Source organism: Dama dama, chromosome 8 (genome assembly GCF_033118175.1).
Source record: "Dama dama isolate Ldn47 chromosome 8, ASM3311817v1, whole genome shotgun sequence".
Lineage (NCBI taxonomy): Eukaryota > Metazoa > Chordata > Mammalia > Artiodactyla > Cervidae > Dama > Dama dama.
Window position 1 is genome coordinate 42154540 of NC_083688.1, and position 25842 is coordinate 42180381.

The window sequence follows — 25842 nt, forward strand, 5'->3', positions numbered from 1 at the left end:
TGAACTGAACTGAAAATCAGCTTTTATTTCACAGAAATTGTATCCTTTAATAATTCCCTTTGAAACATACAGGGCTAAGGACGCAGGTGTTTCAAAGTACAACTCGGACAACCAGGAGAAGGGGACCACCTGAGGGCTGTCCTCCCCACTCGACACCCCATGCAGAAAGCCACAAACAATCCTGGGAACACCTCTGCAAAGCCAGCCAGGTTGTTCAACTCAGTAGAACATTGTACTTGATTCAAATTACACATTCAGTACTGTACTGTACATATCCAGCATCACACATGCTTAAAATAACATAAGTATGCATAATGACATATCAGATCTTACTTTTAAAGTAATAAGCAGGCAACTACACATTCTAAAACTACTAAGTAATCCCTTTTTACCTAAATTTAAAATGTCACCTACACATTGGCTGCTTCAGAAGCCTTGGGCATGCAGACAGGAAGTGCAGAAAATATTTCAGCTAAGACTAATCACATGTTACATGTACTTAAGAATCTCTACAGCTAAACTGAATGCAAAGGAAGACTGTCTTGAAGAGCCAGCGCCAGTTTCCAGGCTGAGTGGTTACTAGGACAGGGGATCATACAGATGTTTTCCTGACACATCTGTGTTTCATCACAGATCCTGGAGGAAAAGGCAGGCAGACCGAATCTGGTTCCCAGGGCTGCCTCAGCCCCCGGGGGCAAAAGCACCTGGTTGTCCTGGCTCAGTAGAGTCTCTCAATTCTGGGAATTCCATCCAGGTCTGGATAGCTGCTCCAGGCTGATGGGGGCCACTTCAACCTGTAAAGAACAGTGGCATCATGGCTGAAGCTTGGCAGTGACCTCTAAAAACTGCAACCTTTTGCCGAATGGATCATGGGCTTTACCTTCCAGGACAATGCTTGACAAAGAAAGATGGTTTTCTTCGTTTGTTCAAAATTTTATCATGATCTCCAAAAATAGGCTGGTTTGTAATTAATAGCACCGTGAAAACATAAAATTAGTGGGAAAAAGTGTCAAAAAATGAAGTCACTTTTGATTCTGAGCAATGCTTCCTTCCACTGGTGTCAACATGTCAGCAAAGTAAACCATTTGGAAAGTAAACTGAAGACAAAGTAAATCTTTCTCATAGAACACATTATAAGAACATCTGGAAATTTGGGGGAAATTTGGGAAAATAAGATATCTCTCTGGAGCAAAAAAATTATGCTTATTTAGGGAGAATACAGGCAAGTTATATTCACTAGACTGCAACTATATATATGTAACTGAGCAGCAGAAGGAAAAAATGTAGACAGTAGCTCCCAACTCCGTAAGCCTGTCAAGTAGTTAGGTAGAAGCATTTTTAAAAGTAAAATTGAGGGCAGAAGAAAGAATCTAAATTGTTGGGGCAGTGGTCAACTGGGGTATTGAAGTTGGAAAAAGAGTGCTGTGTACAAACATATTAGTATGCTATAGTTATACATCCATACCTCAGAAATAAAACAACTACAGTTTTCAAGCATCTTCCTCTACTGCCTGATTATGAAGGGAACGGTCATCCCTACAGGAAGAAGAGGTAGTCTGTAGTGAAATGCAGATAGACTCTGGCTCTTGGCTGCCCATTTGCTTTGCAGATTTGGTACCCCTGGCATCTTTAAAACAGTTTTGTAGATGTGTTTGTTCTCCTGGCTGGTGCTTTGCTAGAAGCAGATGTGAAAACAGGGATTCCATCCCAGTGAGGTCTGTTTGTTGAGCACACATGAGCTGGGCTTTCTATAACGCTAGTTGCAAGAGGGTATTTGTTTTGGGAGAACTCAACAGTACTAAGGCAGTCTGTTAAAATCCCTATTGACTGACATAGTCCAGACTGAACAAAACTCTTGCAGAAAATGTATGTAGTCAAATCAAGTCAGACTCTCTGTGGTCCAGGAAACAGAGAATCTTGCCCTTCAAGTTGTAGAGAACTGACCAAGGTGGTTCATGCCTGGGTGCCAGTGAGTTCCAAATTACGGGTCACATCTGTAACAGAAATATAGCATAAATTCTTTAAAAATTCTTTATGTGCCAAGCCCATTCAGCAAAACTTCTCCTTTCCTCTGCCTCTTATAAACACACACACATATACATGCCCTCAGGGAAACACATACCCCTTCCAAACTCTTCTTTATGTTTCAAGATTGAGCACCAATTCTACATTTTCCATGGAGTTTTACCCAACGTCTATTGCAAACTTGGCTCCTATTGCAAACTTTGAGCTCTACCATATTGTTCATTTTTTTTTTTTAATTTTATTAGTTGGCGGCTAATTACTTCACAACATTGCAGTGGGTTTTGTCATACATTGACATGAATCAGCCATGGAGTTACATGTATTATGTACATATTGTTCATTTTCAATGAACGAGACAAAGCATCAATTCAGTGAAAATGAAACTTTGGCTTTTTACAGAAAATACTAAAATTCTGTCTTAGAGACATCTTCTCTTCTTTTAAAACAAAAAATTAAAATTATAGGCTTCATGTAAAGAACACTCTTCCCTTCCCAAATCCCCATGTGTCACTGTACCTGTGGGTGCTGGCTTTTTAGCAGTGTTCACTGCTGCCATGAACATGTATTCACTGTTAGGGTCATGCACGCTGGCGGGATATTTCTGCAAGAAAAGTCAGAAACATGGTTTGTCTTCTCCTCTTCCCCATCTCCATTCCTCTGTGTGTGTGTGTGTGTTACTGATTTCTATTCTTTGTTGAAGCAGTATGTGACAAAGTATTAAACGTGACTTAGGCTTTTGACTTTGGGTTTCCCTGATAACTCCGTTGGTAAAAAAATCTGCCTGCAATGCAGGAGACCCCAGCTTGATTTTTGGGTCAGGAAGATCCCCTGGAGAAGGGATAGGCTACCCACTCCAGTATTCTTGGGCTTCCCTTGTAGCTCAGCTGGTAAAGAATCTGCTTGTAATTTGGAAGACCTGGGTTCAATCCCTGGGTTGGGAAGATCCCCTGGAGAAGGGAAAGGCTACCCACTCCAGTATTCTGGCCTGGAGAATTCCATGGACTGTGTAGTCCATGGGGTCACAAAGAGTCGGACATAACTGAGTGACTTTAACTTTCAAGGAGAACCATATATGTAAATGACTTTAAATAAAAAGCTTTCTGCTTAATATCTTTTCTCACTTATGCCTTTACTTTTCCTTCCACAGTAGACTTAAGACCACAGGACTTATCTTACGCTCTTCCTTCCTTGTCTCTCTTTTCAAATTCCCTTCTAGAAACAAACATACATACTGTATGGCCAATGATCACACTGTGGATGTACTTGAAGGTGCTAACATCCTTGCATAATACTCAGAATGGTATAATTTCTTTGAGAACCCATTTTGTGATAGATTAAAAAGAATATTCTCCCGCACAGAGAGATTTTTGTTATCATTCTTTTATCTTTCTGCATAGCTTTTCAGTGATTTTCTTTAAAAGCAAGGAGTCCTAATAACTCACCATGTAAAAAAGTTGGCAGTTTCTTTCTCAACTACTGATGGCATCTTCCAAGGCTTTCTCCCTGGTTGTTTCTTAATTGACAAGTTGAGGAAAGCTTACAACTGTTTCATCTGGCCTGACTTTGGAAACTTCTAATCAAATTTGCAGTGTACATGGAATAACATTTTTTAAAGTCGGAAGCATCTTTTTAAAAAATCTTTTAACCTTCCTTTTCCCTTTGGTCTTTCCATGGCCCTGATTCCCTTAGCATTTTGGAATAATAATAATGACATATCTTTCTGGAAGCCACTGAATTCTTCTTGGAATGAAGTGGCTATAAAGTAAATAAGCTTCTGTTCCAAGTTAGTAGTTTAATTAATAGGCACATCTTAAAGAAAAGAAATTATCTATCTGTTAATCAAATTATTCTGGCAAAAGCAATACTTACTCTGATGAGTATAGAACTACTGATATTCCCCAGTAAAGCTGGTGCAAGAAGAGATCGATGTTGCTCACCTTTCTTGTAAGCCAACACATAAGGACACATCCAAAAACGCAGACTATGACAAAAGCTGCACATCCTATGGGTAACCAGAGCTTCAGCTGGCAACAAAGCTGCGATTCTGGGTTGAAAAAGAAAAGATTAGATAAGGAAAAGCTCTCAGAATCAAATCTCCCCTTTCATTGCTGAATTATAAGTTCATTTACCAAATTTAAAAGAGCTATTTAATCAAATAAAGTTTTTCTTCAGTACAATCATGAAATGCAGTAAGTAGTAAATAAATAACATCATCTCAGTATGATAGCAAGGATCCAAAAATAAAACCAAAAAGACCCTATGCGCATATATGTCTACAAATGTGGTTAATGGAAAAGACTTTGCTGTCTATGTTCTTGCAAAACAGTAAGAAAAGTAATGTAGAAAACTACTGTTTTCAATCATCTCACTTAATTCCACATACCCCAACAAAAACCCCAAACCTTAAACTTCAGGTGAATAGAGGTAATAGTTCTTAAGCCATGGGTTTTGACATTTGTTCTAATTTTTTCCCTGATTTTCAACAGCATGTCTGTTTTAAAGACAATATAACCTATTTCTAACTCAGCAGTTTATACGATACTTGTTTGTTTAACTGTTTTCATTAGTGAGAAAAATGTTAAACTGCATATATACTCTTAAGTCTAGAAGATGAAAACAATATCTTACCATAAATATTCAAATATTCTCTGCTTAGAATATCTACTTGAAAAGGAGGAGGATCAAAAATCGACAATTTGCAGATGTAATAGTTGGCATAAGAACTGTCCAAATTATATAGAAAAAAAGAGACACTATTATTGGATAACTGAAATTTACAGGCATTCAGATTCCTGATGGAGTCCGTGTCTTCACTTCCCTTAATCTTAGTGAGATCACAGAGTATGTTATTCCCTTTCAACAACTGCATTTTAAATTGTCGAACAGTATCAGGGTATTTGCATAAAATTTGTACGCCTCCGTTGTGAAATATGAACATCTCAGATGCAGCAGAATCATTGAATTCTCCTAGGCAAAAAAAAAAAAAAATGAAAGCAAAACTTTATGATTTTGTTGCTCTAATCATTATATTTGAACACAAAAGTCATCTTTTCTCTTCATAAAGTCACCATCATTGCAACAAAATGAAAGAACTTCACAACCAAATTATAGAATATGAAGGTAGAACTGTGAATTAAGAAAAAACCTAACCAGAGATTTGTTTATCATACATGAGTACATAATATTTAATATGTTAAATAATACATTTACATAGCATAAATCAAGCAGAAGTGGTTCCTGCCTCTTGGCAGATTTCACATTGGAGACAGATGACAAATAAATATGTAGTCATGCACCATAGTTTATGCTAGAAATGGAGTACTATTCAAACATAGTTACATGGGTCCTAATTTTGATTGAAGAATTCAGATAATGCCACTCCAAGAAAGTGACTTTGAAAATTAAAATTGAAGGAGGATTAGCACTTTAGTCAAACAATGAAAAATTCGGGGAAAGACATAGTTTAGGGGAAAAAACTTTTTAAAGCACAAAACAGCTTGAACTAAAAACGAATGGTTATGTATAAATATATATTTACACTATATGCTCTAAGAGAGTGAAAGAACAAATGAAAATTATTTTCAAATGATAGAAACATGTCTTCTCTGAACCTCATCCATTGAGAACTGAATCAAAGTCTGATGATAAAGATAAAGATAATGATCCAGATTTTCTATTTACTTTCTCATTTTTAAAAACAAATTTGAAGCTTATAGGAAGCCAAAGTTGTTTTTGTGAGCTACATAGGGGATCACAGAAGAAAGAAGCTGAAATGGTTTTGGACCAGTTGCAGATTCTGAGTTATAAGTTAAACAACTGTCTGCTTTCTTTTTTCCTTTTTTCTTCTTTCTTTTTAATATGATGAAATTTCATACTGAAATTGTTTGGAAAAAATTATTAACATGACAGTTGCTAGTTTAAATTTTGAAATTCCTGGTTTTATTCTTGAGAAAACTATGTAACAAGAACAAAGAATTTTTAAGGAAAAAAATTACCTTTTGCTCGTATTCCAGTGAAATAGATATACTATTTGTGCATTTTTTGCTCTTTATCTTCCAGATATAAATTTATTTTATATAGCAAACATATTACTTAGTGTTCTTCTATTGGCATTTAATATTATATTATAAATGTTCTATTTTTTACATAGTCATAATAATTATCCTTTTTAATGCCTATACAAAAGGCTTAATGTTAATCTAGAATAACTTATTAAAGCATTCCACTCATGTTGACTGGTTGGGGTTATTTCCAGCATTTTGATTTCATGTAAATATTTCAACATGTGGTAAAAATCTCTAAAGACTCTAATGACACTCTACACGGCCACGTTGCTTTTGGAAAGAACTGTTCCACTTTTTAACAGGACTAGCATTATGCAGGAGAATTCACTTGCCACAACTCTGCTTACGCTAGTGTGTCAATTTTATTTAAGATTTACCACAGTTACTTATTTTTTTTAATATCTCTAGGCTTTCTATCTCTCATATTGTTAAGGAATAGATTTTCAACTTGAGGATTTGATTGTGAAAATATACACAAGTGTTCTAGTTTTCAGCTATGGCAGTCCAAATTGTTCAAACTAACTCCCACACCAAAATAACCAAAAATGCTGAATGAAATGCCTAAAATTATTAGTTCAAAAGATTAAATGGTGAAAGTAAAGAAGAAATTACTAGATTAAACTTAAAGAACCAGAAGCCAAAGACAGAAGCAAAGGTGAGAACTTGCTTTTACTTTGAGAGTTTATGCTGTTCTCTCAGATGTATATTTTTGTTTTCATGTCTCAACTCCCGGAGTCTGAAAGTGAGAAATCTGGTAAAAGACATTTTATCAAATTTCTCCTTGGTAAGATGAAATCCCCAATGTTTGCATTCTTGGAATACAGGTAAAGCAGAAGTAAGCCAGCTTTTACCCAGATTATGCCCCACCTTCAAATCACTCCAAAGGTCCAGAAAAATCTCAATAATTGAACTTTGTTTAAGGTGACTGGGATTACTATTATACCTAAGCTTTTGAAAGTAAAAACACAAACTATTCCAGAAAGCAAAGATTTACATCCCAGGACTCAAATCATATCTACAAATAATACTTAGTTATAATGACAAACATACCATAAAAAATAAACAGACATACCAGGAAACAAAACAACAGAAACAATAGACTACAAAAACAAATACACAATTATATATTTAAATTAAAAGATTCCCCAAAAGAAAACAATTGAGCATTCTATGTCTAAGGAAATAAAAGACAAACTTGTAGGAGTATCTATAGAGCACAGGAAACTTCAAGGAAAAAAGTCAGCTAATTTGAAAGATAACTAATTAGAATTGGAAAAAAAAAAAAAGTCTCAGCAGGTAGGTTAAAAGTATATTAAATGGTTAAAAAGAGTTGAGGAATTGGAAAATTAGGCTAGAAAAACTATTCAGAATGCAGTCATAGTTCACAGATTCAAGAATCCCAACAAATCACAAGCAGATATTTTGAAGATAAGCACATCTGGTGGCCCAGACGGTAAAGAATCTCCCTGCAATGCAGAAGACAAAGGTTTGAGTCCTGGATTGGGAAGATCCCCTGGAAAACAATACCCACTCCAGGATCCTTGCCTGGAAAATTCCATGGACAAAGGAGCCTGGTGGGCTACAGTCCATGGGGTTGCAAAGAGTGGGGACACAACTTGGCAACTTTCACTTTCACTCAGTTCAGCTCAGTCATGTCTGACTCTTTGTGGCCCCATGGGCTGCAGCATGCCAGGCCTCCTTGTCCATCATGAACTCCCAAAGTTTACTCAGACTCAAGTCCATCGAGTCAGTGATGCCATCCAACCATCTCATCCTCTGTCATCCCCTTTTCCTCCTGCCTTCAATCTTTCCCAGCATCACTGTCTTTTCCAATGAATCAGTTCTTCACATCAGGTGGCAAAAGTGTTGGAGTTTCAGCTTCAGCATCGGTCCTTCCAGTGAATATTCAGGACTGATCTCCTTTAGGATGGACTGGTTGGATCTTCTGCTGTCCAAGGGACTCTCAAGAGTCTTCTCCAACACCACAATTCAAAAGCATCAATTCTTCATCTCTCAGCTTTCTCTATAGTCCAACTCTCACATCTGTACATGACTACTGGAAAAACCATAGCTTTGACTAGATGGACCTTTGTTGGCAAAGTAATGTCTCTTTTTTAAATATGCTGTCTAGGTTGGTGATAACTTCTCTTCCAAGGAGCAAGTGTCCCTTAATTTCATGGCTGCAGTCACCATCTGCAGTGATTTTGGAGCCCCAAAAAATAAAGTCTGTCACTGTTTCCACTCTTTCCCCATCTATTTGCCATGAAGTGATGGGACCAGATGCCATGATCTTAATTTTCTCAATGTTGAGTTTTAAGCCAACTTTTCCACTCTTCTCTTTCACTTTCATCAAGAGGTTCTTTAGTTGACATATTATAATAAAAATCTTGAAAACAACTAGGGAAAAGAGACTGACTTCTTTCTAAAAAGCAACTGTTAGACTGACAGGTGGTATCTCAACATCAATAATAAAAGTTATGATACAGTGGAATTACATCTTATATCTTTAGAGTACTGAATGAAACTGTCAACCCAAAATAGATTGTCTAGGGGGACAGAAAAAGTATATGTAACTTGAGACTTTGATAAATGAAGTATGCATGTTGTGATTTCTTGATAATGACTAAAATAATAGAAACAGACTATAAAACCCAAATGAATGTCACAAAATGTAGTATGATGCTTCTGTATAAACGGGAAGAAGAGTTGGAATCAGGAAAGAAATACAGAGCGGAAAGGTGTCTGTGTGCTGAAAATGTTTAACTTCTGGACCTGTGGTGATTATGGGAGTAAGGTAGTATGCTTAGTAGTTATTCATTAAATTGCACATTTTATTTTTTCACTTTTCTGAATAGATGCTTTGTTCTAGAAAAAGATGATTTTAAAGTACAAAAAGAAAACTAATGCTTGTTTCATTTAAAAAATAGAGGGTAGATATAAGCAAAAGGCGAAGGGGAAGAGTTGATCACATGAGAATAGGTACAATCTACATTAGATTAAAATAAAAGATGATTTGCATGGGGACTTATTTGTCTGAAAGTTAATTATGTTGCACTACTCTTGCTTTGCTGCAGAAGATAAAAATCAGTGAGCTGGTTCACAGTTTCTTTAGAAATGTTCATAGCAAGTTTCCCAAGGACTTTAGAATGGCAGTGTGCAAACCACAAAGAAATCTTGGAACAAAAGTGTCTGCACAGCCACCCCTGTGCTCACCCAGACACAGATGTACTTCTATTTCTGAAGATGATTCTGTCAGCAATTTTTTCTCCTTTTATACCCACACTATGACCTATAACCCAACACAACATGAAATATAATGGTTGGTGGTGCAGAGTGAGAGAAGTACAATGCAGTGGTTCCCAAGGAAACCAGAGGAAAATTCTGGCTTTGCCATTAGCAAGTCTCTGTAACAAGGATCCCTCTCTAGACTGTAGCTTCTTCATCTGTGAGATAAGGAAGTGGGACCAAGACATCTTAAAGTCCTTTCCAACACTTATTGTCTATGGATTCAGGATGAGAACATAACCAGATGAGACCATGAACAACCAAGAGAGATTACTTTGCTGTTGGATTCTTCAGAGGAGAAACCGTGTTTCCATAATCCTCTTTCTGTCCCAGCATCTTATTGGGCTATTCCAGGAAGTCAGGAGAAATGAAAATTAATGAGACTATCGTCCTGACGAAAAGCATTTAGGTATGGCTAGGAAGACCTTTGACTGTGTGGATCACAATAAACTGTGGAAAATTCTGAAACAGATGGGCATACCAGACCACATGACCTACCTCTTGAGAAGCCTACATGCAGGTCAGGAAGCAACAGTTAGAACTGGACATGGAACAACAGACTGGTTCCAAATAGGAAAAGGAGTACATCAAGGCTGTATATTGTCACCCTGCTTATTTAGCTTATATGCAGAGTACATCATGAGAAACGCTGGGCTGGAAGAAGCACAGGCTGGAATCAAGATTGCCAGAGAAATATCAATAACCTCAGATATGCAGATGACACCACCCTTATGGGAGAAAGTGAAGAGGAACTAAAAAGCCTCTTGATGAAAGTGAAAGAGTAGAGTGAAAAAAGTTGGCTTAAAGCTCAACATTCAGAAAACTAAGATCATGGCATCTGGCCCCATCACTTCATGGCAAACAGATGGGGAAACAGTGGAAACAGTGTCAGACTTTATTTTGGGGGGCTCTAAAATCACTGCAGATGGTGATTGCAGCCATGAAATTAAAAGACACTTACTCCTTGGAAGGAAAGTTATGATCAATCTAGATAGCATATTATAAAGCAGAGACATTACTTTGCCAACAAAGGTCCGTCTAGTCAAGGCTACGGTTTTTCCAATAGTCACGTATGGATGTGAGAGTTGGACCATGAAGAAAGCTGAGTGCTGAAGAATTGATGCTTTTGAACTGTGGTGCTGGAGAAGACTCTTGAGAGTCCCTTGAACTGCAAGGAGATCCAACCAGTCCATCCTGAAGGAGATCAGTCCTGGGTGTTCATTGGAAGGATTGACACTGATGCTGAAACTCCAATATTTTGGCCACCTGATGTGAAGAGTTGACTCATTGGAAAAGACCCTGATGCTGGGAGGGATTGGGGGCAGGAGGAGAAGGGGACAACAGAACATGAAATGGCTGGATGGCATCACCGACTCGATGGACATGAGTTTGAGTAAACTCTGGGAGTTGGTGATGGACAGGGAGGCCTGGCGTGCTGCGGTTCATGGGGTCACAAAGAGTTGGACATGACTGAGCGACTGAACTGAACTGAACTGAGGAAGACTACTCAAGTTTTTCTTGAGTGACAGTGCCGAGGGTGTGTGCTATTGACATCAGGGGAGTAACTGGAGATCCCAAATTATCTTATCTACTAGACACTTTTTTATTGGAGTATAACTGCTTTACAATGTTCTGTTAGTTTCTGCCGTGCAACAAAGTGAATCAGCTCTTTGTATGTCTATATGTATATGTATCTATATATCCCTTCCTTCCTGAACCTCTTGCCCACCCACCTGCCCTCCACCCACCATCTCACCCATCTAGGGTATCACAGAGGGGAAAAAAACATCATCAAAAAAATCTACAAACAATAAATGGAGACAGTGTAAAGACAAGGGAACCCTCTGCTGGACACTCTTAATTAATCATTTTATCAATTTTAATCTATAAATTGCCTAGGTCACCTTTTTATTATTAAACATGGTGGTAAGAAGCCTGACTTAAGTGTCCACATGCCCAATGCTTGGAGGAGGAAAATGCAACCTACTCCAGTATTCCTGCCCGGGAAATTCCATAGATGAGGGAGCCTGGTGGGCTACAGTCCATGGGGTCTCAAAGAGTTGGATGTGACTGAGTGACTAAGCATGCAGACACACCCAATGCTTAAACTTTCCATCTGGAAAACCATTTAGTAACTCTTAATCTGCTATTTGAACATTTTCAACTACAGGAATCAGATAGGGCATGTAATCAATTGCTTCACAATTACTATGGATCCTGTAAAACCTCAAATCTCTAATCACAAAATCTCCTCAGTCTTTGATGGCATTTGAAAAACAGTATCATAAGGAGGTCATCCCTATAATCATGACTAAAGCATTTAATGGATACACAGACAATTTAAGGAAAATCTGAATATATTAGTTCCTTATAACTATAGAAGGTGCTAGAATCTTTTCTCCACCTTCCCCAGATATTATCTCCAAGTCTGATATTCAACCAGGAGTACTGGTACAATAGCACCAACTTTTATAGCCAGTGTCTGCTTTGACTGGGCATCACATCTCTTTGATCAGTTTTCCTGCCATGCCAGTGGTGGAAAATTGTGCCTGTCTTCCTCATCAACGTCTTTCTTCTCACATACCACATTTGAATATAAAATCATCCTCTAAAATAGTCTCTTACACTATCTTTGATATGTTCCTCACTCTCGCTAAATCACCATCTCCATCCCCAGTACCCATAAGTTCTCATATTCACTGTCCGCACATGTTTCAGGCGTCCTGTAAACACCTCCACCTTCACACTTGTGTTTCCTGTAACATGATTCAACGTCTGCCGAGCATCAGACACAGTCAAACCTAGCAAACGTACAAATCACACAGCAAGTCCAGTTTTTCCGTTTACAGATAACTGATGACCCAGACAGATTAGATTGTCTGTCTAAGGTCACACAACCTCTTGGGCACATGAAAGATTTGGGGTACAATCTGAGGTTGAAGTGCCACTAGCAACAACCAGAGAAAGTATAATGGAAGCAGGCAACCACATGAAGCTTCATAGTGATCACTTCAGATTGAGTCTTAGAGGATCACTTGAAATCTGTCTACAGGAAGAAAGTCTGATTTCCTGCACCTCTGTTTTAAATCCAGTAGAATCTACCCATTTCTCCATCTAAACTGCTATTGGTCCAAATCGGCAACATCTCTCTCTCTCTGGCATGATGAGAGCTTCCAAACTTTCTGTTCTCACTCATGCACATTCACCATCCATGCTTCTCAGGGAAACCAGAATAATCTTCTTACATACATAATCCAATAGTGCACCTGCCCTGCTACTAAAACATCCAGGGCCTCCCCTGGATGTTTTTCAGTTAGAAGAAAATCTCAGTTAGATTCTCAGTTAGAAGAAAATCTAACTCCTTACACTGGTTTCCATGACTTGCATGATCTACCCTGTCTTGCTGACACTATTTAATATCAGTCACTCACTACACTGCAATCACACTGCTCTTTCTATTCCTCAAACATGAGAAGCTGGACTCCAGGGCTTTGAATTTCTTGTTTGTCTAGAATGTTCTCTCTTATTTTCATATGGCTGCTTCTTACTTCTCCAGCAACCTCTGACCACTCAATCCAAGTGAAAGTGAAAGTGTTAGTCACTCACTCATTTCTGACTCTTTGTGACCCCATGAACTGTAGCCCTCCAGGTTCCACTGTCCATGGAATTTTCCAGGCAAGAATACTGAAGTAGATTGTCATTCCCTTCTCCAGGGCATCTCCCCAACCCAGGGATTGAACCCAGGTCTCCCACATTGCAGGCAAATTCTTTACCATCTGAGCTACCAGGGAAGCCCCATTCTAAGTCATGTTCTAGCATATTACCTGAAATAAAGTATCATTATATGATTTGTTTATTATACGAAAATGTAAGCTCTAAAATCAGAGACCTTGTTGATTTTATTCAGTGATCCATCTCAAGTATCTACAATAGCATGTAGTAATTCACAATATTTTGGATAGATAGATGGAAGAATATGTAGAGCTCAACGATGTTATAAATCTAGGGAGATAAAGCATATAATATAAAACACAAGAACCAAAAAGGCTCATAGAAATGACCCAGTTAAGCCTTTCATTTTAAATTTTACATTTAAATTTATCAAGCCAAACTGGGGTCAGAAAAGTGAGTATATTACCCAGGATTACACAGCTCATAGTGGAACATGATCCTAGGGTTGCCTTTCCTCTGCCGACAAATAGATGCAAATACGCAATCAAGTACAGAAGATACCTCCTCAACTGGGATGTCAGATTCTAATGAATATTACATGAGTATTAAAGAAGCATGTTCTTTAACTATTATAAATATCTACCAGGTTCATAAAGACTTGTTTGTAGGTGTGCATGCTAAGTCGCTTCAGTTGTGTCCAACTCTGTGCAACCCTATGGACTGAGCCTGCAAGGCTTCTCTGTCTATGGGATTCTCCAGGCAAGAATACTGGAGTGGGTAGCAATGCCCTCCTCTACGGGCTCTTCCCAACCCAGAGATCAAACCCTAGTCTCTTAAGACTCCTGCATTGACAGGTGGATTCTTTACCACTAGTGCCACTTGGGAAGCCCAAAGACTTGTTCAAAGTGTTGACTATTCTTTTGGTTCTTTCATATCTACAGAGAGGAAGACAGATTTAAACCTGGCTATTTTTTGTATCCTCCAGAGGACAGAATCATTAAATTTGCCCAATGGATGTCCATGATATGTGCCTCTGAACCAAAAACTGTTCTAATACACCCAGATGTTTCATAACGAGAGCCTGTTAGTGATTTGTAATAGAAAGTGAAGTCGCTCAGCCGTGACCAACTCTTTGCGACCCCATGGACTGTAGCCTACCATGCTCCTCTGTCCATGAGATTTTCCAGGCAAGAGTACTGGAGTGGGTTGTCATTTCCTTCTCCAGAGGATCTTCCCACACCAGGGATCAAACCCGGGTCTCCCACATTGTAGGCAGATGCTTTACCACTTGAGCCACCAGGGAAGATATTTGTAATAGAAACACCATATCACATTTAGCACTTAATGCATTGTTAAAAACACAAATAAGATAATGTTCTCTTGAACTCTGGTGATGAGTTTTAAAATCTGGGTAATAAGACTTTGTTTTTTTTTTGCTACCATATCTGTTCACTTCTTGTTGCTACTCCTAGATTATCAGTACTCTAGAATATAGGTACTATACTTAATCACGTTGACTACCAGTCTAAAGGGCTCAGTCTTTCCAACAGAGGTTCAAACCTGTTCACTGCTGCTAACTATGATTTTTATAACATTATCATTGATATTAGTAGACTAAGGTTTTAAGGGTAAAATCAAAATCTTTATATTAGGTGATTTCTCTAGACCATCAAACATTTCAAAAGATAAAAGCATTTGCATCTTCTTTTAGGGGCAGCTATTAAGAAAAATCTCTGAAGAAAAAGTTCCCCTGAGAATTGCACTATGGTTCAGAAGTTTATTTGCAAATTGATTCTTTTAATATCTGAACTATTTCATTTCTTCAGTGTCAGACTGTCTTGCTAGAACCCGTTCTGCCAGGACTCTTTATAAGCAATCACATTATGCCTGTTTGAAAGTCTTTTGGCAAAAACACTTTAAAAACCCACACAGTGCAGCGGGTGCAAGACAGATCAGCAATTTACTCTCCTTAACTCAGACTTCTAACCACAAACCTCCACAAAGATCTGAGTGATAGAAAGATAAGAGCTCCTGAGTTTGCAATTATTGATAGGCTTATTAAAAAATATTTTCTGTAATCCAATAATGATAATCTTTAGCTTAACATAGCACACAAATGTGACATAAGATGTGAAGTTTTAAAAATGGCAATGTTTATGTTAGGATTTTATTACATTTGGGCTTTTACTAAGAAATTTTGGCATTTAAAAAATATGCTTTCTACCACTTTTTTAAAACCACTCATAAAAGCACTGTCATTTCTTATGCACCTAGCAGCTAAAACTTTTAGAATCCTGATGAGCAGATTTTTATATATGCATTATTTCTATATTTACATTATTATTCAAAGGCATCCATAATCTAAAGTAGAGATTAAAATCAGTAGCAAGGGTAGGCAAAATAAGCCCAATCCAAAGTCTTAACATTTGCAGAAAAGGAAGTAAAAAAAAAATTAAGAAAAAAAATAAGGAGAAAGTTAAACAGCCAAAAGACTGTATGTGTGTGTGTGCACGCGCACACACTGACACAAGCGTACATTGTGTGAATTGCTTTTTTCCCCTAGGAACTCAGTAGAGGAGGTAAAACAACCTTTCGTGCTCCAAAATGTGTAATGCTTTTAAATGAAAGATTGGTTTTCTTCTAGTAAAAACTGATGGAAAAATCCCAGAGATGTTATAAACTTTCTCGTGATATTTACAAAGTAATTAAAATAAACTCTACTCTCTACCCCAGTCACCTTTATCTCCAGCCCACCATTCCCCTTGGTTTAGTTCCTTCTTTCCAGCTTCCTTTCAACATCTTTCTCATGATGTGCCTGACACATTAGGAGTAACATTTCCAGACTGAACTCAGCATTCACTCACCAAACCCAGACAAGTCCTGTCCTTTAAGGAGTTAGGACCTCGGTCTTCCTCAGGTCTCCCTCTCTCTGATCTGTCTCTCTGACTGTCCTGATCCAATCAGTCACCGAGTCCAGTTGACTCTAGCTCATGGATGGCTCTCAAATTCGGTTGCTCTTCTCTATGCCTATCACCAATCCGGGACTATTTCACAACTTCCCTCATCTGTGGAAGCATCTTCTTGACGGGCATTCTCAACAGCCATCACTCCCTCCTCTAGCCTCCATGTCTGGTTCCAAAATTGCGTTCCTAAAAAGCATGCCACTCGGCCAGGTTAAAATATCCATTACCTTGTTGCTTATGAGGTTAAAAAAATGAATTTTCTTGGCATGACACAAAACCCATTCATGATATCAGGGACCATATAGCTTCAAGCTGCACCATACATTTTGGCCATTCCTATAACATGGTTACCTCTGTCCGCATAGACTAGAATAGCCTATTACCACTTTATTTGCTTAGAAATCCTTGTTCATCCTTTAAGAGCAATTTTAAACTGGTCTCTGAGACCCCCCAGACAAAGATTCCCATCTCTATACTCTCAATAAATCTTTGTTTACACCAATATGTTTATAACATGTATTAGCTTAGATCATAATTATTTTTGTCTATCTTTCTCATTTAACCAATAGCTTTATAAGTATAAAGATTGTATCATGGTCACTTAAATAATCCCAGGACCTGGAGTATATTCAGTTCAGTTCAGTTCAGTCACTCAGTCGTGTCCGACTCTTTGCGACCCCATGAATCGCAGCACGCCAGGTCTCCCTGTCCATCACCAACTCCCGGAGTTGACTCAAACTCATGTCCATCAAGTCAGTGATGCCATCCAGCCATCTCATCCTCTGTCGTCCCCTTCTCCTCCTGCCCCCAATCCTTCCCAGCATCAGGGTCTTTTCCAATGAGTCAACTCTTCCCATGAGGTGGCCAAAGTATTGGAGTTTCCACTTCAGCATCAGTCCTTCAAATGAACACCCAGGACTGATCTCCTTTAGGATGGACTGGTTGGATCTCCTTGCAGTCCAAGGGACTCTCAAGAGTTTTCTCCAACACCACAGGAGTATATTAGATACTCAATAATAATGAATGAATGAGCAGATGAATATGAAAAGTGAGCATGGTTGGTAAATGTCCTTCATTGGGGTGAGGAGATAAACAAGGAAAACAGAGCAAGAGATCCTGTTTATTAGATCATGGAGAATGCTTATTTCCAAGTCCAAAGGCAAAGGCTCAGACTGAATGATACCCAACCAATTCTCTGAAGTCCAATAGTTCTGGAGTTATACAAATATCTAAGCCTTCCAAAGCTTCCAAATAATAGTAATTGCAACTTATAAGCATTGCATGTTTCTCATGTAATCTCATGAAATCTCATGTAAGATTTCAGTCAAGGCTGTATATTGTCACCCTGCTTATTTAGCTTATATGCAGAGTACATCATGAGAAACGCTGGGCTGGAGGAAGCACAGGCTGAAATCAAGATTGCCACGAGAAATATCAATAACCTCAGATATGCAGATGACACCACCCTTAAGGCAGAAAGTGAAGAAGAACTAAAAAGCTTCTTGATGAAAGTGAAGGAGGAAAGTGAAAAAGTTGGCTTAAAGCTCAACATTCAGAAAACTAAGATCATGGCATCTGGTCCCATACTTCATGGCAAACAGATGGGGAAACAGTGGAAACAGTGTCAGACTTTATTTTGGGGGGCTCTAAAATCACTGCAGATGGTGATTGCAGCCTTGAAATTGAAAGACGCTTACTCCTTGGAAGGAAAGTTATGACCAACCTGGATAACATATTTAAAAGCAAAGACATTACTTTGCCAACAAAGGTCCATCTAGTCAAGGCTATGGTTTTTCCAGTAGTCATGTATGGATGTGAGAGTTGGACCGTGAAGAAAGCTGAGCGCCGAAGAATTGATGCTTTTGAACTGTGGTGTTGGAGAAGACTCTTGAGAGTCCCTTGGACTGCAAGGAGATCCAACCAGTCCATCCTAAAGGAGATCGGTCCTAGGTGTTCATTGGAAGGACTGATGCTGAAGCTGAAACTCCAATACTTTGGACACCTCATGCGAAGAGTTGACTCATTGGAAAACACCTAATGCTGGGAAGGATTGGGGGCAGGAGGAGAAGGGGATAACAGAGGATGAGATGGCTGGATGGCATCACCGACTCAGTGGACATGAGTTTGAGTCAACTCCGGGAGTTGGTGATGGACAGGGAGGCCTGGCGTGCTGTGATTCATGGGGTCGCAAAGAGTCGGACACGGCTGAGCAACTGAACTGAAACTTCATGCAATACATCATCTGATGTTTATAGCAGTATTTGATATCAGATTTTCTATATTTATCCCTATTTTACAGATGAGGAAACTGAGGCTTGAATAATGGGCCCAAAATAAGGTAGAGCCATGATTTGAACCTAGACAATCTGAAACCAGAGTCACCCTTCCTAAAAAGCCCCTTAGTCCAATAATCTAGCCCAGTTTCCTAATTTTATAGAAACTGAAACACAGAAGCTAAAGAGACTTGCTGAGAAAAAGGAAGAAAAAGAAGTTTTTAACATTAACCTAGATTTAGAAGTTATTTTCAAGTGTTTCTTTTCCTTCAAGATGTATTAGGTATATAATTGTCCCAAATACTTAAAGCAGTGTTTATGCTGGTGCCACATATGTTTTATATGATTGAAAAGGTTATTGTACACCACAAAAATCATAAAATTATTTATTTTATATGAAATTACATTGTGTTTAATACACTCATTTCCCTAGACAGCCTCGAACCATTGTGCATTGAGCTGCCTTTTGTACCTGAACCTGCAACAAAGTCTGGGTCCTTGCTCTGATGGGGTCTAAATTCTTGATGAGTATTGTAACTTATTTGCCTGTAGAAAAGTAAACAGATATATTCACATTTATAAAAAACTCTCATAGTTAAATAAGTGCAAACAGGAACTCCAAGAAGATTTTGCTTCAGTCCTAAATAGTACAAAATGAACAAAACTTGAATTGAGAATGCAGTAGAGGTTTATTTCTGTTTCTTGTTGTTTTTTATGAATGAATTTTTTCGGCTCTAAGCCCTAGGAGGGTATAATTGCTGGTTGTAAAAAGTTTGATGTCTTACACTTGAAGAAGTTCCTTCTAAGTGTTCCTCTGGTGCTTGTGGGAAGTGCCATGTCTATGGCAATACACTCAGACAAACAAAAGACTCTATCAGAACTAGTGGGTGACTGACTGAAAATTCTTGAGTCCATCACCTTCCTTAAAGACAACCTGATTCTTCTTAGCTTTTCTTCATGCAAAGTAGATCCAGACATCAGTATGTCTGCAAGAGTCAGAGGAGGTTCATAGCCTGATTTCTGCCTCTCTCTACACTCACCTGTCTGTTTCAATCAACCATACAGGCCAAACTAATGGGAAAACATCACTTGTTGACTAACACCTCTCATTTGTGTTACATATTTTCTGCATACTTAAGTTCCAAACTCCAAAGTATAATTTTGAATTTTCCTTAAAAGGTGTTGAATGCCATATTTTTATTTTACTTAGAATGACCAAAATGTGTCATTTAATAGACTCAATTTATTAGGATAGAAGTAGTACAGAGATGCCGTTTATGGAGTAAATATGGCTTTTTCTTCAGGCATTGAGGACAGCAAATGATGTGTAAGTGTAGGTATATACACATGTGTGTATGTGTATATGTATGTGTATACATATGTTTATATATATACTGGGCTTTGAATTTTTATCTTTTGCATCTTTTACATATAAAAGTCACACTGTTAGGATAGGGAGTCAGCATAAGCTATGGGTTTTGCTCAGTTTACAACTGTGAATACTGAGGCCAATTTTTTTTTGTCAAGCAAGTTTATGGATACCACAGTGAGCAAAGCTTTGATGAGAACTGAAATCCTCCCTACACACTTGAATTTTGTTTCTACTAAGAAATTGGAATATGCTGCTAGCAATTTAAAAACCAAAATATTCCATTTTATCTGAGGAAGTTGTTAATACCAACTGCAAGTTATGAAAGTCATTTTGTTCACTAATTATGAACAAGGATCTCAAGACCTTCATGAAAATAATAGGCATTTCTGAAAAGAAGGAAAAAAAGACAAAGATACGACTAAACAACCACTGTGAGAAAAAAATATCCCGAAAGTTTAAAATAAGGAACTGAAATCTTCAATTTGAAAAGACTCACTCAGTCCCAAACAATGTTAATGAAAACACTCACAGAATTAGGCATAACCTAGTGGAATTCCTGAATTCCAATATTAAAATGAATAACAAGATTCTAGAGAAAATTTTTTAAGCTACTTGCAAAGTAATGAGAGTCAGACTAGCATGGAACTATTTAACCACAACCCTAGAAGCCAGCAGACAGTGAATGAATACCCACAGACAATTTAAAGAGGACAGACCAGGAATCTTATTCCCAGGAAAGATATTAGTTATTCATCAGAGTAAAAGAAAAACATCTTTACCCATGCTGGAATTCAGAGACTTCAAGGTATCTGAAGAAAATAATAGAAGTCTTCTGATCATTGGATAAGAACAGGGGTGACAAGACAGGAGCAGATGGCAAGAATGATGCTGCCATTGAAAAGAGGTGATGTGAGTATAAGGAGAGAATCCTTCAGTCAGAAGAGAAATACTGTTAGGGGAAACTTAGCAATTGATCTGCAACTACAAGTTTTCATTTATTTCAACAAAACCCACATATGGGGTGTGCATGCTAAATCACTTCAGTCATATCTGACTCTTCACGACCCTGTGGACTGTAGCCCGCCAGGCTCCTCCGTCCATGGGATTCTCCAGGCAAGAATACTGGAGTGGGTTGCCATGTCCTCCTCCAGGGGAGTCTTTCTGGCCCAGGAATCAAACTTAAGTCTCCTGTGTCTCCTACACTTTCAGGCAGATTCTTTACCACGAAGGCCACCTGGAAAGCCCCACCAGAAAGCAGAAGAGTGAAAAGAGAACATCGTGAAGTTCTCATGTCACTGCAGGGGGTGGGGGATAAAAACATCAAGCAAGCTTATTGTCATTATTGATTTTATTATGATTTCATCATGTTATTATTAAATTATGATTTACTATTTACAATAATAAATAGATATTCAATTAAGATGCTCTGAATATGACAATGACTTAGTCAATCAAGAAGTGTAGCAGACCTTTCAAATTACAGAGGGAAGACTTCCTCTGTAGTCTGTAGAAGAAATTTCCTCATTTCAACAAAAATAAAAGAAAAGACCACAACCAAGGAAAGTCAACATAAACATAATATTGAAGGAGGAAAATCAATATAGGGCTTCCTTGGTGGCTCAGCAGTAAAGAATCTGCCTGCAATGCAGGGGACACAGTAGACTCAGGTTTGATCCCTGGGTTGGGACGATCCCCTGGAGAAGGAAATGGCAACCCACTCCAGTATCTTGCCTGGAAAATCCCATGGACTGAGGATCCTGGCAGGCTACAGTCCATGGGGTCGGAGAGAGTTGGACACAACTGAACAACTGAGCACACACACACTAAATCAACATAGAGTTATTGTACTAAGTGAGAAATGGCCTGAATTCAAGTACTGAAAGAAAAACGGACAATTTGGATTTTTTTAAATGTAGCAGAAACACTGGAAGGAGGAGGCTCAAATGTTGGCTGAGCTCCTCCCCAGAGTTCAGGGGGAGGACTCCCCTGAACTCTGGGGAGGAGCAGATGCTGGAGAGCCAAAGAGGTGTTTTTTTTCCTCGGGTGATGGAGTTCAGGAACCACTGCTTCAATGCCTGGGGGACAAAATCAAGGCTCAAAATGAGCATGAGGGTTCCCCTTCCAGCTTCCACCCTGAACACACCATGAGACATGCACATTTATTAAACACCACCTAATCTCAGCCATTCACACTTCACTGCTTTCAAAGTGGTCTGTCCAAAACCAGAATTCATCATGTCACCACATCGTATTTCCATTGCCCATAAGGTCTGGAAAGAATATCTTCTAAATGTAGACAGAAGGTCCCACTTTTCCCAAATCCTTCTACAACAAAGAACCTCCTACTGTTCCAGAATCATTCAAAGAAGATGATTTTGTTAAATTTTACATTGAGATCAATAGAAGACTGAGAATCACCAAGATTTTTTTCCCTCTTAACTCACCAACCAAATAACAAAACTGGTAATTTCTCTCATTTGAGATTCATGTTATTTCTCCGCTACTTCAACATGGTACAGAAAGATAGTGGATATTGGAATCAGATGTATTGGAATTCTAATCTTGGTTCGGCCACTGAAGACTAGGTAACCAAACATTTAGCCTTTCCTGGTCTGAGATTCTTCAAATGTTAACTAAGAATGCCTACCTCTCCATGGGATGAGGAAGCCTACATAGTTGGGAGGATTACAAATATAGCAAAGGAAAGGAGCTGCAAGACCTTAGCTGACTTCAGTTTTGGTCTTTACTTTGCATTCAGAGTCTTTAAAACAGTAGTTGCTGAATAAATGGATTGTGATGATACTTTGAATATGATGACCTAAATGGGAAGGAAATCCAGAAAAGAGAGAGGATATACGCATATATGTAGCTGATTATCTTTGCTGTACAGCAGAGACTCACACAACATTGTAAAGCAACCATACTCCAATAAAAATTAACTGTAAGAAAGGCATAGCGATTTTGCCTTAAATTAGGAGCATAGATGCTCAAGTTCATTTAATAAGGAATGCCTTACCAATGATGAATCCCCGAACCACCTGAATCAATTATATAAATTAAAGGAGCAAAATACGGCTAGAAAAAAATTGTTAAGCAGTTTACTATCTCCATCTAGTCATTCATGCTCCAATTTTGCCACCAGTCAAATAGGAAAACAGCTTGTCATGTGGCATGGTTTTCTGTGTGATGAGGGGGAATGTTGATTTTATTCCACCAGAATCTTAAGATATATATCATTCCAGAAGTACAATGTATTAATCAGCTTAGTCTGACAACTGGAAATAATTCCACCTAGGCTGGATCGATCCTTCCACAGTGGTAACACCATTGTTAATTTGAATCTCCTGACCATAATATCACCACCACACATGCCCAGTTGGGTTTGGCATATTGGGACACTTTCTAACACTACAAACAACCCCTTCAATGACTTGAACCAATGTTCTTGGGAGAAAATCCACAATCCTTCATGTGGCACAAAAGGTCTGAATAGTCTAGCCTCTGCTTTCCCTTCCAGCCTCATCTTGCACCATCGCCAAGTCTTTCCCTCTCTGTCCTCAGGCATATCCACCTTCCATTCCAGCTTCCTGACTCACTTCATTCCTTCCTGACACAGGGCCTTTGCACTTACTCTTCTCTTGATATATGAAATGTCCTTACCCACTGTCTCCCGATTCTCCCCATTCACCCTTATTTGTCCTGCAAATCTCAGCTCAAGAACCACTTAAAAGACTTGGATGAATCCCACCCCCAACCCGCACCTCCATATCCACCCAGTCTACACAAGTTTTTTCGTTACACCCCCTGATAGAACTGAGTTCTGTCTGTAATTGTCATTTCATTCACAAAATTATCTGATTAATGCCTCTCTCCAGACTTGCAGTTAGCTTCATGAGAGCAGGAACTAACCTGGTTTTGCTCATCATTATACACACAGAGGCCAGCACAGTACCGCCTACATGGCAAGTTCTTGGTGCTGAATGAATGAATGAAGGAATGAGTGAATGAATGAATGAATATCACTCTCAGTGCTATTCCCTTGTTGCTTGTGCAGCTAAAGGATTTCACGGGATGTAGAAAAGACATAATGGCCCCAAACTACCCTTGAAAGTGAAAGTGAAAGTGACACATCGCTCAGATGTGTCCAACACTTTGCAACCCCGTGGACTGTAGCCTACCAGGCTCCTCTGTCCATGGGATTCTCCAGGCAAGAATACTGGAGTGGGTTGCCATTTCCTCCTCCAGGGGATCTTCCCAACCCAGGGATCGAACCTGGGTCTCCTGCATTGCAGGCAGTTGCTTTAACCTCTGAGCCACCAGGGAAGCCCCAAACTACCCTTGGGACCTATAAATAATTCCTCATTCCTCATTCCTCTTACGAGCTTTGGAGCCACCTTGAGCCACCACAAGCTCAAATATTTGATCAATACACTTTTTTTTCCTTTGAAGATAAAAATAAAGTCTGCTATTGGTACCACTGCAAAACTTATCTCTAAACAAGAGTATACCATCCAAAGTTCTGCCTACACTTTTAGTGTTAGCAAAACTTCCCAAAATAATGTGATTTCACTTTGTTTTCTCCCAACCTCGGGAACATGGCCCAGACTTAAAGATAAAACAAAAATAATTGAAAACATACCCAGTAAGAAGTAGAAGAAACACATATTAATTTCATTGTCAATAGCATTATTTAAAATATTCAAATAGAGTCTGATATATACCATCTAAGAGAAAGAATTGAGGACTTCAGAATGATTTTTTTTAGTGTCTTCAGAGGCTTAGGACTGTTTTACATTGTCCACTGATCCTTGGCCTTTCACGAGGACCTTGACATTAGTGCTATAAAAAACCTTGTGGCAGCCAGTGCATTTCTGACAAAAGACCACCCAGATAAGATTAAAATAAAACTCCTTCTTTTCAAAGCCCTTCCGTTTTATTTTCTCCCAGCCCAAATGCCAGGCCTACTTAATTTTCATTCTGTTGACACAAGTCATTTTGCCTTTCATCTTCCTCTGAGAACAGTAAGCCACTCTTTTATTTCATCCACTAAAAGTTAACTTCAAGCAGGTAATTTAAAATTTTAATGATCTGATGAGACATTTTTCATCTTAAAACAGTGACATAAATGCCGTTAGCCATGGACTTGGGCTCTTCTGTAATTGTTCTTACTTCCTAAAAAACAAACACACACTTTCTATTTGGTGCCTAACTGTTCCACCTGTTATTTTTCTTAATGTTCACTTGAATTATAACTTAATAATGCATATTCAAGAAGCCACTTACCTGTTACAATTTCAACTTGGATGCAGAAGAGAAAGAAATACCAAAGGTCTGACTTCATATTTGCCAGAAGCAAATGCAATCTTCTCCTTCAGCGTTTAAGGCTGACAGTGAATTCACGTCCCTGACTGTTTTCTATTTGCTGGAAAGGAAGTGGGTTTGGTGGGGGCTGATGTTGTTGTGTCATACTTACCATCAAGGCAAGGAGGTGTCTCTGAAGTGATGTCAATGTCAGTGGCATTATTGCTCATGGAGGTTAAGTCTAATTCATGGATTACTATAATTTGTTGTATTTATTTATTTGGCTGCACAGGATCTTAGTTGCAGCACATGGGATCTAGTTCCCTGACCAGGGATTGAACCTGGGCACCTCCTATATTGGCAGCATAGCCTCTTAGCCACTGGACCACCAGAGAAGCCCCTTACTCCATGGATTATTGATGACTTTGAAGACAAAGGAAAACTTTGCCCTTATTTCAGTTCCAAGAAAACAAATGAAAGAGACAACACCTGCTCTTTTCAGAACCACCCTATTCCCTCTGAATCAATAGTTGTTGGGTATAACATGATCTAAAATTAACCATATGATACATAGCATGCATTCTGATGCATTTCTATCTTATGCTATTTGCTCCAGAGATAGAAAGCCTTTGAAGTAGGACAAGAAATACATAAAATTACTACAGAACTTTGGGCTTCCTTGGTGGCTCAATGGTAAAGAATCCTCCTGCAATGCAGGAGACACGGGTTCAATCTCTGGGTCAAGAAGATTCCCTGGAGGAGGGCATGGCAACCCACTCCAGTATTCTTGCCTGGAGAATCCCATGGACAGAGGAGCCTGGTGGGCTACAGTCCATGGGGTCACAAGGAGTCAGACATGACCGAGCACACACGCACGCACTATAGAA

The 25842-nt window shown here is 38.8% G+C and overlaps 1 protein-coding gene and 1 non-coding gene across 2 annotated transcripts; both read right to left on the reverse strand.

The window, feature by feature from the left end:
- ICOS (inducible T cell costimulator) lies at positions 1 to 25071 on the reverse strand. Its single transcript, XM_061148949.1, has 5 exons — positions 24938 to 25071; positions 4654 to 4992; positions 3963 to 4069; positions 2542 to 2626; positions 1 to 1994 (listed from the first exon to the last, which is right to left on the reverse strand). Exons 1-5 carry the CDS (start codon positions 24993 to 24995, stop codon positions 1954 to 1956), a joined length of 630 nt encoding a protein of 209 aa, XP_061004932.1. The 5' UTR covers positions 24996 to 25071; the 3' UTR covers positions 1 to 1953.
- TRNAC-GCA (transfer RNA cysteine (anticodon GCA)) lies at positions 23906 to 23977 on the reverse strand. Its single transcript has one exon. It is a non-coding gene; the product is annotated as a tRNA-Cys (tRNA).
- Positions 25072 to 25842: the final 771 nt, after the last annotated feature.